At 43.1% G+C, this 16,450-nt stretch overlaps 1 protein-coding gene across 3 annotated transcripts in view; it reads right to left on the reverse strand.

Moving 5' to 3' along the window:
* Nucleotides 1-5,553: 5,553 nt before the first annotated feature.
* LOC115105299 (vasodilator-stimulated phosphoprotein-like) overlaps nt 5,554-16,450 on the reverse strand; it is a 32,549-nt gene continuing 21,652 nt past the window's right edge. For all 3 annotated transcript variants that reach the window (XM_065007224.1, XM_029627182.2, XM_029627184.2), the window contains exons 5-13: nt 14,821-15,148; nt 12,327-12,427; nt 12,129-12,177; nt 11,995-12,025; nt 11,558-11,600; nt 11,216-11,320; nt 9,436-9,505; nt 9,223-9,280; nt 5,554-8,864 (exon numbers count right to left, since the gene is read on the reverse strand). In XM_065007224.1, coding sequence (XP_064863296.1) covers nt 8,827-8,864; nt 9,223-9,280; nt 9,436-9,505; nt 11,216-11,320; nt 11,558-11,600; nt 11,995-12,025; nt 12,129-12,177; nt 12,327-12,427; nt 14,821-15,148 — 823 coding nt within the window. In that variant the 3' untranslated portion in view covers nt 5,554-8,826. The remainder of the gene's footprint in view (nt 8,865-9,222; nt 9,281-9,435; nt 9,506-11,215; nt 11,321-11,557; nt 11,601-11,994; nt 12,026-12,128; nt 12,178-12,326; nt 12,428-14,820; nt 15,149-16,450) is intronic.

Consider the following 16,450-nt stretch of genomic DNA (forward strand, 5'->3'; position numbering starts at 1 on the left):
TTTGATAGACTTAAAAGGGGCAATCTGTAGTTGCTATCTATTTTTGAATGTATAAACTATATATATTAATGTAAAGATAATTTGACGTAGTAGAAAGCAATAGGTTAGAAGAAGCTTACATAACCAACCCATTAAGTAAAACTTTACATCTATATATATAGCCAGCAATTTAAACTTTAACATTGATTTATCCTGCAATAGATGTTGTACAATTGGTAACATATATTTTTGTATTTTTCTAAATATCTCTTAAAGGGAAAATAATCTAAAAATAACTGAATGTAATCAGATTACGTTACTAAATTTGGTTAATCTAAAAGTTATTTTACTGGTTAAAAATTTGGATAGGTATCTAGTAACTGTAACTGATTACATTTAGAAAGTAACCTACCCAACCCTGAACGGAGATTTTCCACGGTCCGGATTGAATCTATTCCTAAAGGACAGGTACAACAATATCTGTTATATTACAACCAGACCAGGTACAACATTGGTTAAGATAGATAAACAAGTTATGTAAAAGAAACGTTCTCTCACTGTCAACTATTTTATTTTCAGCAAACTTAACATGTGTAAATATTTGTATGAACATAAGATTCAACAACTGAGCCATAAACTGAACACGTTCCACAGACATGTGACTAACAGAAATTGAATAATGTGTCCCTAAACAAAGTGGGGGTCAAACTCAAAAGTAACAGTCAGTATCTGGTGTGGCCACCAGCTGCGTTAAGTACTGCAGTGCATCTCCTCCTCATGAACTGCACAAGATTTGCCAGTTCTCACTGTGAGATGTTACCCCACTCTTCCCCCAAGGCACCTGGAAGTTCCCAGACATTTCTGGGGGGGAATGGCCCTAGCCCTCACCCTCCGATCCAACAGGTCCCAGACGTGCTCAATGAGATTGAGATCCGGGCTCTTCACTGACCATGGCAGAACACTGACATTCCTGTCTTGCAGGAAATCACGCACAGAACGAGCAGTATGGCTGGTGGTAATTATCATGCTGGAGTGTCATGTCAGGATGAGGCTGCAGGAAGGGTACCACATTAAGGAGGAGGATGTCTCACCTGTAACGCACAGTATTGCGATCGACTGCAATGACAACAAGCTCAGACGGATGATGCTGTGACACTCCACCCCAGACCATGACGGATTATCCACCTCCAAATTGATCCCGCTCCAGAGTACAGACCTCGGTGTAACGCTCATTCCTTCGACGATAAAGGCAAATCCGACCAAGAAGAGCACTTTTTGCCAGTCCTGTCTGGTCCAGTGACGGTGGGTTTGTGCCCATAGGCGACATTGTTGCCGGTGATGTCTGGTGAGGACCTGCCTGACAACAGGCCTACTCTCTCAGCCTATTGCGGACAGTCTGAGCACTGATGGAGGGATTGTGCGTTCCTGGTGTAACTCGGGCAGTTGATGTTCGGATGTACCGATCCTGTGCAGGTGTTGTTACACGTGGTCTGCCACTGCGAGGACGATCGGCTGTCCGTCCTGTCTTAGTACGGACATTGCAATTTATTGCCATGGCCACATCTAACTCCTTGCAGCATGCCTAAGGCACGTTCACGCAGATGAGCAGGGACCCTGGGCATGTTGCTTTTGGTGTTTTTCAAAGTCAGTAGAAAAGGCCTCTTTAGTGTCCTAAGTTTTCATAACGGTGGTTTTAATTGCCTACCATCTGTAAGCTGTTAGTATCTTAACGACTGTTCCCCAGGTGCATGTTCATTAATTGTTTATGTTTCATTGAACAAGCATGATAAACAGTGTTTAAACCCATTACAATGAAGATTTGTGAAGTTATTTGGATTTTTATGAATTATCTTTGTAAGACAGGGTCCTGAAAAAGGGACGTTTCTTTTTTTGCTGAGTTTAGCTGCAACCAACTTAGTTTTGCCTGCTTTCTGATACAGTTTGGGGTCCATTACATTCACTACCAAAGGAACAATCTATCTTGAATATGGGTGGCTCATTAGTTGTGTAATGCCATCATACCTTGTCCATAGACTGTTACAGGGTAAGGAAACCATTGTCATTTTGGAATTTGGGTGAACTCGCTCTTTAATTTATCCAACTGGACCAGCCTTCTACTGTATTAAGTCGTGGCCAAAAGTTTTGAGAATGACACAAATATTAATTTTCAAAGTCTGCTGCCTCAGTTTGTATGATGGCAATTTGCATATACTCCAGAATGTTATGAAGATCAGATGAATTGCAAAGTCCCTCTTTGCCATTCAAATTAACTGAATCCCCCCAAAACATTTCCACTGCATTTCAGCTCTGCCACAAAGGGACCAGCTGACATCATGTCGGTGATTCTCTCGTTAACACAGGTGAGTGTTGACAAGGACAAGGCTGGAGATCACTCTGTCATGCTGATTGAGTTCAAATAACAGACTGGAAGCTTCAAAAGGAGGGTGGTGCTTGGAATCATTGTCCTTCCTCTGTCAACCATGGTTACCTGCAAGGAAACACGTGCCATCATCATTGCTTTGCACAAAAAGGGCTTCACAGGCAGGGATATTGCTGCCAGTAAGATTTCACCTAAATCAACCATTTATCGGATCATCAAGAACTTCAAGGAGAGCGGTTCAACTGTTGTGAAGAAGGCTTTAGTGCGCCCAAGAAAGTCCAGCAAGCGCCAGGACCTTCTCCTAAAGTTGATTCAGCTGCGGGATCGGGGCACCACCAGTACAGAGCTTGCTCAGGAATGGCAGCAGGCAGGTGTGAGTTCATCTACACACACAGTGAGGGGCGAGGACTTTTGGAGGATGGCTCGGTGTCAAGAAGGGCAGCAAAGAAACCACTTCTCTCCAGGAAAAACATCAGAGACAGACTGATATTCTGCAGGGATTGGACTGCTGAGGACTGGGGTAAAGTCATTAACTCTCTGATGAATCCCATTTCCGATTGTTTGGGGCCTCCAGAAAAAAGCTTGTCCGGAGAAGACAAGGTGAGCGTTACCATCAGTCCTGTGTCATGCCAACATTAAAGCATCCTGAGACCATTCATGTGTGGGGTTCCTTCTCAGCCAAGGGAGTGGGGCTCACTCACAATTTTGCCTAAGAACACAGCCATGAATAAAGAATGGTACCAACACATCCTCCGAGAGCAAATTCTCCCAACCATCCAGGAACAGTTTGGTGACGAACAATGCCTTTTCCAGCATGATGGAGCACCTTGCACTAAGGCAAAAGTGAGAACTAAGTGGCTCGGGGAACAAAACATTGATATTTTGGGTCCATGGCTAGGAAACGCCCCAGACCTTAATCCCATTGAGAACTTGTGGTCAATCCTCAAGAGGCGGGTGGACAAACAAAACCCCACAAATTCTGACAAGCTCCAAGCATTGATTATGCAAGAATGGGCTTCCATCAGTCAGGATGTGGCCCAGAAGTTAATTGACAGCATGCCAGGGCAGATTGCAGAGGTCTTGAAAAAGAAGGATCAACACTGCAAATATTGACTCTTTGCATCAACTTCATATAATTGTCAATAAAAGCCTTTGACACTTTTGAAATGCTTGTAATTATACTTCAGTATTCCATAGTAACATCTGACAAAAATATCTAAAGACACTGAAGCAGCAAACTTTGTGGAAATTAATATTTGTGTCATTCTCAAAACTTTTGGCCACGACTTTATACACTACCATTCAAAAGTTTGGGGTCACTTAGAAATGTGACCCCAAACTAGTGTCTAGTTTCAGAAGCAGATGCCTCACAAGTCCTCAACTGGCAGCTTCATTCAATAGTACCCCCAATACACCGGGATGCTGGCTTTCTAGGCAGAGTTGCAAAGAAAAAGCCATATCTCAGACTGGCCAATAAAAAAGAAAAGATTAAGATGGGCAAAAGAACACAGACACTGGACAGAGGACCTCTGTCATAGTTTTGATGTCTTCACTATGATTCTAGCACAGTGTATATATACACAGTACCAGTCAAAAGTTTGGACACACCTACTCATTCAATAAAAACCTTGGAATGAGTATGTGTGTCCAGACTTTTGACTGGTACTGTATGTTTTATTTTTATATCTCCTAAATTTAGGGCAGACACTTCAAAACCTTGTTTGTTATGAATGATTTTCTGTGTGCGTTTCTATGGCCTTTAGTAGTATTTTTTTGTTATACATAAAGGGGTTCTAAAATTCTAAAACAAATAGCTCAAATGATCCGTAATATCTTAAAATAATTCCATATGTCAGTTTAGCACCCTCCTCCTCAACATCTTAGACTAAAGAACTAAGCACTGGGTAAGTGCAGGCACTGGGTTGGAGGCAATACAGAGTTTGGACAGATCATCACCTGTCACACAGCGAGGCTGCATGCTCCTCAAACAGTGGTTGTTGCAAATGTTTCAAATTATCACTTTTACGCTCAACATAACCACTTTATTCGCACACTTGCGCGGGGATGGGCAAAATATTACATTACATTACATTTAAGTCATTCAGTCAAGTTCAATGATATTCTTCTTACTATACAATCATATAAAAATAATGGCACTTCTCTGCTAAATGAACAAGCCTACAGCATGGGGCATAGCCAGATAACATACAGTAGGCCAACTCATATTCTGCTCTTCTGAAAAACATTTTCTCCATATCAAAATGTTTCTTTAGACCTACCTAAAATGAATAATGTATTCAAATCAAATGTATTTATATAGCCCTTCGTACATCAGCTGATATCTCAAAGTGCTGTACAGGAACCCAGCCTAAAACTCCAAACAGCAAGCGATGCAGGTGTTGAAGCACGTTGGCTAGGAAAAACTCCCTAGAAAGGCCAAAAATGGTATTCATTGTGATGGTGTATATTAAATTGATTGTTCAACTTCTTAAATGTAGATGTTCCAAAGGCGCGCATCAGGGGCTTGTGTGCATGGAGGCCTGGCGATGGTAAATGTGTTTATGTTAATGAATGGCCAATTACCGCAACACCGGCAGTCTTTCACATGACAACCGGCTGACAAAATGTAATGACCGCCACAGACATAGTCTCGCCACATCAACATTGTGGTGAAGAAGGCGCAACAGTGCCTCTTCAACCTCAGGCGGCTGAAGAAATTTGGCATGGCCTCTAAGACCCTCGCACACTTCTACAGATGCACCATTGAGAGCATTCTGTTGGGCTGCGTCACTGCCTGGTACAGCAACTGCTCCACCCTCAATCGCATGGCTCTCCAGAGGGTGGCGCGGGCACCCCAACAAATCACCGGGGGCACGTTGCCTGCGCTCCAGGACATTACAGCATCCAGTGTCAAAGGAAGGCCAAGAAGATCATTAAGGACCTCAGCTACCGTCCAGGTGCATCAGAGCTAAGACAGAGAGACTAAAAAAAACTGCTCCTATTACCAGGCCATCAGACCATTGAACAGAAATCACTAGCCCTCTACTAGGTGATGCATACACTCACACAAAACACTGCATAATCTTGCGGTATATAAATGGTGTGCAATTCAAGTAAATATAACTGCCACTATGAAAACTGTTAAATACATCCCTAGTCTCTCCACCCACCCAAAACAACAGATGAGACAGACGATAGTTTAATACAAGAGCTGTATTTGACCAGAAAGGCAACTCCAAACAAAAAGGCATTCACAAATTTCAGTGTAAATATCATTCTTTCCAATAGAAAATCACCCTTAATAAATCCAAAATAACAATTACAATATATCAAAAAATACATCCATAATATGTTCCATTGTCATTACCACAGTATTTCCAATGGAAATAGAAAACCATATGCAATTTAAGTACTATTATTTTTTTGCTTAATAACAAATCTATACGATTGTAAGTGCGTTCAGGTGACGAGGCAGAGTTGCATTAGCTAAGATTGGCGTCTCATGTTAGCTACCACCGAAGTATTATTAAATACAGTACCTTCAGAAAGTATTCACAACCCGTAACTTTTTTTCTTCACATTTTGTGTTTTAGATTATTGTCCTGCTGGAAGGTGAATTTGTCTCCCAGTGTCTGTTGGAAAGCAAACTGAACCAGATTGCCTGTACCTAGCTGGATTAAGTTGATTTTTATCCTAAAACTAGTCCTTGCCGATACAAACATACCCATAACATGATGCAGCCAAAATCATTCTCGAACATATGAAGAGTGGTACTCAGTGATGTTGGATTTGCCCCAAACATGACTCCTTGTATTCAAGTCAAAAAGTTAATTTCTTTGCATTATTATTTGAGTGCCTCACTGCAAACAGGATGTATGTTTTGGATTTTTTTATTCTGTATAGGCTTCCTTCTTTTCACTCTGTCATTTAGGTTAATATTGTGGAGTAACACGGTCATTGATCCATCCTCAGTTCCCCTCCCATAACCGTCATTTAAAATCACCATTGGCCTCATGGTGAAATCCCTGAGTGGTTCCCTTCCTCTCCGGCAACTGAGTTAGGAAGGATGCCTGTATCTTTGTAGTGACTGGGTACACTATCCAAAGTGTAATTAATAACTTCACCATGCTCAATGGTATATTTTATTATACCATCTACCAATAGGTACCCTTCTTTGTGAGGCATTGGAAAACCTCCGTTTTTGTGGTTGAATCTGTGCTTGAAATTCACTACTCAACTGAAGGACCTTACAGATAATTGTATTTTTATTTTACCTTTATTTAACTTGACAAGTCAGTTACATTGGTCTGCAACTTTCTGTGGTGCTATGGCTGTTACCACAGTGACAAGATGGCTGGATAGCGGCTGTGGCAGCATATTGAACCTTTATTTAAACTAGGCAAGTCTGTTTAGAACAAATTCTTATTTACAATGACGACCTACACCGGCCATCACCTGGATGACGCTGGGCCAATTGTGCCCTGCTCTATGGGACTCCCAATCACGGCCGGATGTGATACAGCCTGGATTCGAACCAGGGACTGTAGTGACACCTCTTGCACTGAGATGCAGTGCCTTAGACCGCTGCGCTCTGTAGGGTACAGAGATCGGGTAGTCATTCAAAAATCACGTTAAACACTATTATTGCACAGAGTGAGTCTATGCAACTGACATGACTTGATAAGCAAATGTTTTTCTCCTGAACTTATTTAGCTTGACATAACAAAGTGGTTGAATAGTTATTGACTCAAGACATTTTCGTTTTTCATTTTGTATTAAATTTGTAAAGAAAAATTCTAAAAGCAAAAATCCACTTTTTACATTATGGGATATTGTATGTGGATCAGTGACATATCTACATTTTATCCATTTGAAATTCAGTCTGTAACACAACAAAATGTGGAAAAAGTCAAGGGGGTGTGAATACTTTCTGAAGGCACTGTATCTTTAGAAGATCCTACACAGTCAAGTACAAGTCCCTGGACTGCACAGTGATACGCTGCAGTTGCCTGAACTGCAGCAGAATCATACCCGGTACAGTCCCCAACCTGCTCCACTCCTCTTCTCACCTCTTTTCTTATGTGGCGACTAGAAGAGTAGGCAGCGTTAGGAACGTAGAAATAGAATGCACAGAACAGGCATAGGTCTCCATGTCATTGGGAAATGGATATGGTTGGCAACCTATTGGATGTGCTTCACAGGGAGATAGGAAATGTCAGGCATTAAAGTGCGTAGAAAATATTTTGTCATTCTTTAAATAGATACAATTGTTCATCTAACATCCAATCAGCAATTGTTCATTGCTTTTAAAGGACAACCATTTGAATAATTATGTTTCTGTGTCCAGGTGGCAAACTGTCATCATATCCCATATCGACCCCTAGCCCTATGTACTTGTGGAGATCTGAATGGATGAGACTGTCGTAAGTAATATGGTAATAGCTCCAACTTGCGCCGATTGGCTGAATTACATTTTTCCATATTGCTTACACCAATCTTCTCACATCTCTACTAGTGAGGCAGAGGTTGCAGGGGCTAGGGGTTGTTTTGGGATTGGGCCCTTTTGTCATCTATAGGTGGTCTGCTGGGGTTGTCTGTGCTACATGGAAAAGTGGGCATGGTAACTGGAATAGGACCCGGTGCAGACGGTCCTAGCTGATATGCTTCCGCTAATCACTGAGGTGAAAAAAACAAACAGTTGATGTGAGGTGTAGCCAGAGCTCAGAGGACAACCAGTATAAAGTGGCTCCGGGGTGAAGTTTCCCCTTGGTAGAGATCTAGGAACAGGTTCCCCGCCTCTAATCCTAACTTAACCATTAGTTGGGAAAATGCATAACTGACCCAAGATCAGCACCTTACTTTTAATAGCTGTAGACGGACAGACAGAAATTTAACCAGGAGAACTCCCTTATTGTTGCGAGCTGGGATTTGTAGTTCCCTGACTGCTCCTGGGTGGTACAGAAACTACAGAGATAGGCTTCATGTGCGATTATCCTGATTCACAATGCCCCCCTGTGGTCAACTACTGCAATTCATTACAAAAATATACAAAAATATGTACTTCTGCTGCAGCGACCAAAGTTAGGTTGACTTTTAAATGTGCAACTGTTGGAAATGTACTGCGTTTCGATGGTGTGACCGATGATATTCTCTGAATTGTTTTCTCTAGTGAAGAGTAAGGCCAGAAATGGACACAGGTAAGATATGAGAGTTGACTTGGGAGGTGAGTAGAATAGAGTAAGGTAGGCAGTAATGGCGGAGCAAGAGAGGCACAGCAAAGCTCTTGAAACGATAAAAATTACGGCAAACAGAATTTCGGAAGAGTGCCGATTGGTACAATCCTAAACGTATAGGTATGTGGTGAGTAGAACACCGAGGGAGAACAGCCTGAACAGCGCAGGAAACGTATGATCCATCCACCCCTCCCCACCATCTTCTGTCCAGGTACCAGTGGATATATGTTGAGACTATACTGGGTCTCTCCTCTGCAGCTCCTGGATAAATGCTGAAAAAGAAAGAGGGGGAATTAGCGAGAAAGAGAGAGGCTCCAAAAATCCTCACATATTGTCCGAACCTACAAATTATTTATTTTAAATACATCATGGATTAATATTTTTTTCTCAATTGTCATCATTACAAATCATATATATCAGTATGACTTATTCTGAGATACGATTTGTAATAATGAGAATTGAGAAAATAACATTAAACCAAATAAATAATGTGTGTAAAAGGTATATAAATATACTGCAGTGGCTGGAGCAAAAATGTATTGTGATTCTTATTGACTGTATTGTTAGTAACAAAAAAAGAAAACGCTAGGGAGTGCTCCTTGAATGGGATGGGCCAAATCAGGAACTCACCCCCGATTATTTCATCTTTCACTTTATGGAGCTCTTTTCTCACTTCCTCAAGGATGTCCTAAACACACAAATCAAAATAGTATTATCTGAGAATGATGCCAATAGATTGTCTTCATCCACCATTAGTAGAGGAGCAATGGCCTCCTGTTATGTCTAGTCTACGTGACAGTAATCCTTTAAACACAACATTAACAGGTCCAAGGTGGAGCTTACCTGTTTGATTCTCTCCATCTCTGTGCCTTCACTGCCTGTGCTGGCCGTGGTGTTGTTCACTGCCTTCATCCTGTTAGAAACAGAAATAGACAGAGAGGAACGAGAGAGAGCAGCGAGATGGGAGTGAGAGTGAAGAGAGGAGCGAGAGCGATGGGAGAAGGAGAGAGAAACAGGTAGAGAATTGGGGGGGGGGGGGGGGGGGGGGAGAAGGATTGAATCGTGGGACAAGATGGGCAGAGAGCGGGAGATCAACAAGAAAGACCGAGGATATGGAAGCTCGGTTTGGCCAGAAGTGGCGGTTTGTTACGCTCCCGAGTGGCGCGGTGGTCTAAGGCACTGCATCTCAGTGCTAGAGGCGTCACTACAGACACCTTAGTTCGAGTCAAGGCTGTATCACATCCGGCCGTGATTGGCAGTCCTATGGGGCGGTGCACAATTGGCCCAGTGTCATCCAGGTTTGGCCGGGGTAGGCAGTAAATAAGAATTTGTTCTTAACTGACTTGCCTAGTTAAATAAAGGCTGCCACGGCTGCTATCCAGCCATCTTGTCACTGTGGTAACAGCCATAGCAGACCAATGAGGAGTGGATAACACCCCTCTGCTGGTGTTGTACAGACATAGAAACAGAACTATTTTCAATCGTCAGTGTGGTGCGACTTTGGCTACATTACTTACAATAGGTTTTTTCCAACTATGTACTAGTACACCAGATTTAACTTATCATAGCCACTGATCTTGAGTTAATCAATTTTGTTTCCAAATCTGAGGGGGTGAGACTTGTTTGACTTGAGAGAAGCCCCATTCCAGAAACAGACCCTAACCTCTTGGCACTTGATGTTGATGTGAAAGAATTGGACTGGCACTATAAACAATATGGTAGTTGCCCTACCTTACCCTCTGATAGGTTGAGTGGATTTTTTAAGACCACAACCAAGCCCAAAAAGAGATTGTATTTGAAAATAACAATTTCATACCTTGATTACATTGAGACACAATCACATCTCTTTTTGTAATTGTGGGAATACTTGGGAACAGATTTCCTAAATAAAACTCCCTGTGATTTTGGGGGATTTTATTTGTTATACCAAAAACGGGGGGGGGGGGGAATAAATAACTTGCGGGCTTGTTGCTGACCCTTGGCCTAGGGGGTATAGAGGGTTGTTTCTGGGCTGGGCCTTGTCATTAGCAGGAGCAGGACAAACATGCTGTTGACAGAAACCATCTCTTGCGCTATTTTTGTGACCCTTTTTAAAATCTTAAGATGGAAAAAGACAAAAACAGAGAGTACCAAATACATGACCAGGCCTTGAGGATTGCTAGGACCTAAAGCAGAGTGTTTCTTAATCCTGGTCCTGGAGAGGTGCATATTTTAGTTTTTGTCCTTGCACTAAAATACATACTGGATTCAATCAATCATCATCATCAAGCCTTTGAATGGATTCAGATGTGTTAGTGCTAGGGCAAAAACTACAATGTTCAAAGCATTGTGTTGCTTAATCCCTTGGCACAAGAGGCCACACGTAGCACACAGGGCTATTGGTAGTTCCCTAGAGGGACACTCCAGGGTGAAGTTTCCCCTTGGTACAGATCTAATATCAGCTTCCTCTCCCCAATCCTAACTTCAACCATTAGTTGTGGAAATGCAAAACTGACCCAAGACCAGCGTCTAGGGGCAACTTCACCCTACACCAGTGGAGTAGCTGCGGAGAAGCTGCAGACAGACATGGAGCGCCAGCATTAGGGTCTAGGGATAAGGGTAGGGTGGGGCAAATAGGGTGTACCTGGGCAATGGGGCAGAGGATGGAGAAGGGGGGGCAGGAGGAAGAGCAGGGGTGGTGGAGGTGGGGCTGCTCTCCTGCAGCTGGGTCTTGGTGGTTGAGTTAGTCCTGTTTGAGACATGCAAGATTCTCTCAAAACACAAAACACGCTCTCTTTACAGAGGTGGGATAGAAAAAGATTGAATTTGTGCCAGTCTAGTTTTGTCCTCCCATAGTAAACATAAAAACAATTATTGTAGAAAAGTAATAAACAGGGGGAGGTGAACTGGGCTGTGATTTCCTGCACAACAGGTACGAGAGACGAGTGTGGTGGTGTTAATTGTGTTGATGTTCAACTGACCCTACCTTGGAATGGTGGCTGATTTCTCCCACGGTCTCCTGAGGCTGTCTGTCACGGCAAAAGGAGATCATGAGAATTATGAAACAAAGAATATATATGATATTTTAGTCAATAAAAGGCCAACAAATGCTTCACAGCTCAAATCAGACAAAGGAGAGGAGAACATTCATATGAGACAAGAGATCTGGGTTGTATTCATTAGTGCACACCGCAGAAAAAAAGAAAAGAAAAATCGCAACAGAAAACAAAAATGGGTATGCACATGGGAGCTGTTTCTTGTTGGACAAGTTCAGCTAGTCCCTCCCCATTTCGGTGCGTTTTTGTTCATTTGGTGGTGCCTAATGAATATTTCTTGAAAACATATGCTTTCTGGAATAGCCTCCATGTGCACGCCCACTCAAATACAGAAAGAGTGAATGAAGACTTCAGCGGATCTACTCACCACCTTGGCCTGAGGACTTTGAGGAGTCTTCCTAAAAGCATAAAATGACATTGCTTCATCCCTTTAGCACAGTGTGACTTGACTTGCAGCTTACACACACAGATTTATTATGAAATGATTTACAATAGACTTACATTGCTGGGCACATCCTTCTTTGCGCCTGGATTATCTGACATTTTCTTCCTGTACAAAAAGACAATGAAGACAACAGCTTAGCCTCTGCAATCTTACACACGCAAAGCCATATGATTGTAAGCACACACACACGCTTGACAAACTCATCATACATGTGGGGCTGGAAGAGTGTAACAAAGACTAAGGCAGTAGCTCACCGTCGGGCCAGGATGGCACTCATCTCCCCCATCAGATTTCCTCCCCCACCACCACCTCCTCCTCCTCCCGATGGAGGGGGTGCTGCCGCACCACCATCCTCCTACAGAGATAAACAGGCTCCTTCAAGATGAATTTTTCCCTTCCTTCTTTAAGGAAATCACTGATCTGACACACAGATTTGTGAAAGATGGAAACCATGCCTTCACCTATCTCCACTCACTTACAGACCAGTGATTACCTCAAGAAAGGGAGGAAGGAATGAAGCATTTGAAAGGTGTCCAACTCACTGAGTATACAACAATGTTGCAACGAAAACAGGAACTATTCTGGATTAGTGATTAAGAAAATCTTGAACGGCTATTTAGGAAATAAGTATTCCTGGTCTCCAAAGCTTAGAAGATGTAACATAAAATTGATCAGAAATACAGACACCTCACAAGAGTCCGGGCTCTGGCTGGGCCACATTCAGAAACTTGTTCCGAAGCCACTCCTGGGTTGTCTTGGCTGTGTGCTTAGGGTTGTTGTCCTGTTGGAAGGTGAACCTTTGCCCCAGTCTGAGGTCTGGAGTGCTCTGGAGCAGGGTTCCATCAAGGATCTCTTTGTACTTTGCTCCGTTCATCTGTCCTTTGATCCTGATTTGTCTCCCAGTCCCTGCCGCTGAAAAACACCCCCACAGCATGATGCTGCCAACACCATGCTTCACCGTAGGGATGATGCCGGGATTCCTCCAGACGTGACACTTGGTATTCAGGCCAACAAGTTCAATATTGGTTTCATCAGAGCAGATAATCTAGTTTCTTATGGTCTGAGAGTCTTTATGTGCCTTTTGGCAAACTCCAAGTGGGCTGTCACATGCCTTTTACCGAGGAGTGGTTCTCCCATCTCCACAGAGGAACTCTGGAGCTCTGTCAGTGACAATTGGGTTCTTGGTCACCTCCCTGACCAAGGCCCTTGCTCAGTTTGGCCGGGCAGCCAGCTCTAAGAAGAGTCTTGGTGGTTCCAAACTTCTTCCATTTAAGAATGATGGAGGCCACAGAGTTGTTGGGGACCTTCAATGCTGCAAACATTTTTTTGGTACCCATCCCCAGATCTGTGCCTCGACACAATCCTGTCTCAGAGCTCTACGGACAATTCCTTTGACGTCATGGCTTGGGTTTTGCTCTGACATGCACTGTCAACTATGGGACCTTATATAGACAGGTGTGTGCCTTTCCAAATCATGTCCAATCAATTGAATTTATCACAGGTGGACTCCAATCAAGCTGTAGAAACATCTCAAGGACGACCAATGGAAACAGGATGCAGCGGAGCTCAATTTCGAGTCTCATAGTAAATATAAAAACTATTCAGAACCTAAGTGCAAACTTTTTCTAAAAACCTGTTTTCGCTTAGAAAATATGGAGATGGTCGTGTAGACCAGCAGGATTGAAAAAATATATATTCTAGACAAGATTTTAAGGCAGCAAAATGTGAAGACTTCGTAAGGGGTGTGTAGACTTTCACTAGCAACTGTATATACAGTGCATTCGGAAAGTATCCAGACCCCTTGACTTTTCCCACATTTTGTTACATTATTATTGTAAAATGTATCTACACACAATACTCCATAATAATAAAGTGAAAGGAAAATTGTTTCCAAATTAATAAACGATAAGAAAGGAAAATGTATTGATTGTTTGTCTTCACACCCAAGTTAATACTTGTTTGAAGCTATTACAACTAAGATTCTTCCAAACGTTTTTGTCAAAATTACTCAGCAAATTTGGTTGGGAATCTGATATAACTGATTTTCAAGCAGATTTAATTCAGGACCGAGAGTAAACCATTCATGAACACTCAACACCTCTTGGAAAGCCGTTAAAGTATGTCTTTGGCATTAACCTTTGTGTAATTGTCCCACTGAAAAATGAAACTATCGCTGGATTAGGTTTCAGAAGACTATGACAGGTTTTCCTCCAACCTTTTTACCTGGACTTTGCTCCTTTCATATTTATTTTGACCCGAGTTAAAAACTAGAGGTTTGGGTCAAATCCAATACAACACGAGTGAAACTCTGTATTGCCAAGTATTGTGGTGGCAGCATCATGTTATGGGTATGCTTGTCACAGGCAGGGACTGGGGAGTAATGCATGTCAGGATCAAAAATATGAAAGAAGCAAAGCCCAGGTAAAAAGTTACAGGAAAACCTACCTCAAGACTTCTGAATACCTAAACGTGGGACAGATTTGTATTTTTCAGTGGGACAATTACACACATTTTAATGCGTCCGCCACACCAGAATGGAGTGTTCTTGAGTGGTCCAGTAGTCTTTAATTTTTCTTGAATATTGTTGTCCATCAATGATTCCCAAACAATTGTAGCTAGATTTAGACAAAAACAATAGATATATGTTGCCCTAAGAGTTATGCAAAGTTGGTAGAATCTTAAATAAATGTAACCTGTAACCCTCTTAAATAAATGTAACCTGGAAAATGGCCATGACACTGGTCTCACCTTGGCCGATTTGCGTAGTTTGGTTCCTGCTAGGGCTGCAGCTAGTCCCCCGGGCCCTCCGAGACCTCCTCCATCGCCCCCTCCCCCCCCTCCACCAGACTGAGGTGGGGCAGGTGGGGCCCCAGATCCAGGGGGTGGTGGGGGGCCAGGTGGGGGTGGGGGGCCAGGTGGGGGTGGGGGGCCTGGGGGTGGAGGCGGTCCTGGGGGAGCTGGGGGGCCACCGGGGGCAGAGGGAGGAGCAGGCGGGGCTGCAGGGGGGATGGGTGCGGCCGGTCTCTCGTTCTCCAGCCGCTCTCTCTCCTGCTGCTCCTGCCTCTGCAGCTCCAGTCTGCGAGGGGGAGACAGAGTTCTTTATAAAATAATGTTCACAAACAAGTATAAACGCAGGGACACACAAAAGATGAGACACAATGTGAGATCAGTCTATTGTAGGTTAGAGTGTGTTACTGTAGATTAGTGTGTATACAGTATAGTAGATTAGAATAATATGTTATTTAGCAAACACTTTATTCCAAAGTGACTAACAGTAGTGCATGCATTAATTTTCATTTGGATGGCATCAGCAGGAATTTAACCCCCTACCCTGGTGTTGCAAGCGCCCATGCTCTACCAACTGAGCCACACAGGACCTGATTGTGTTAGCGTCAGTATTAGGTTTCAGTAACACCTAACATGTTTGTTCAGACACCAGTTTATACCAGTCTGGTCTATCCCATTATCAATGACCAGGCGACACTCCCCAGTAAACCTGTATATTCAAGGTAGAGGACACCTCAAATGGAAGACACAGCGTCATCTCAAATGGTCAGCTATACCTGGCTGGCTCATGTCATAGGTTAAGCAGTTCTCTTCTGGTTCCTTGCAGTGAGGAGGATTCTCAAGTCTATTGCCATGTCTCTTGAATGGCTAGCTTTCAGCTGGAATATAGTCAGAGTCTCTTATATTGGTTAACGCCGGTTTGCCTGTGTTTTCCTACCTCGCTTATCCTGTAATGGCTTTGTTAAAAATACCATTTAGATGCCAATACACAGGCATGTTTCGAACACATTTCTCATTTCAATACATCTTCTTTATGTTAATAGCTCTAACACCATCCCTTCAGTGACTACATGAAGTGTAATCCCCTGTGGAACCAAATGTAAATAGATGTAAGAAGTAAATATGAGTCGCAATTCAACGGCTCAGACATGTGGCAGGGTCTACAGACAATCACAGATTACAAATAGTAATAGAAAACCAGCCACCTCACGGACACCGAAGTCTTGATTCCAGACAAGCTAAACACCTTTGCCAGTTTTGAGGATAACACGGTGCCACCGACGAGGCCTGCTCCCAAGGACTGTGGGCTCTCATTCTCCATGGCCGACGCGAGTAAGACATTCAAGCGTGTTAACCCTCGCGTGGCTGCTGGCCCAGACGGCATCCCTAGCCGCGTCCTTAGAGCATGTACAGACCAGCTGGCTGGAGTGTTTACAGACATATTCAATCTCTCCCTATCCCAGCCTGCTGTCCCCACTTGCTTCAAGATGTCCACCATTTCTTTCTTGGGTACAGGAACAAAGGTAACTTAACTAAATGACTATTGCCCCATAGCACTCACTTCTGTCATCATACAGTGCTTCGAGAGGCT

Source organism: Oncorhynchus nerka, linkage group LG22 (genome assembly GCF_034236695.1).
Source record: "Oncorhynchus nerka isolate Pitt River linkage group LG22, Oner_Uvic_2.0, whole genome shotgun sequence".
Classification (NCBI taxonomy): domain Eukaryota; kingdom Metazoa; phylum Chordata; class Actinopteri; order Salmoniformes; family Salmonidae; genus Oncorhynchus; species Oncorhynchus nerka.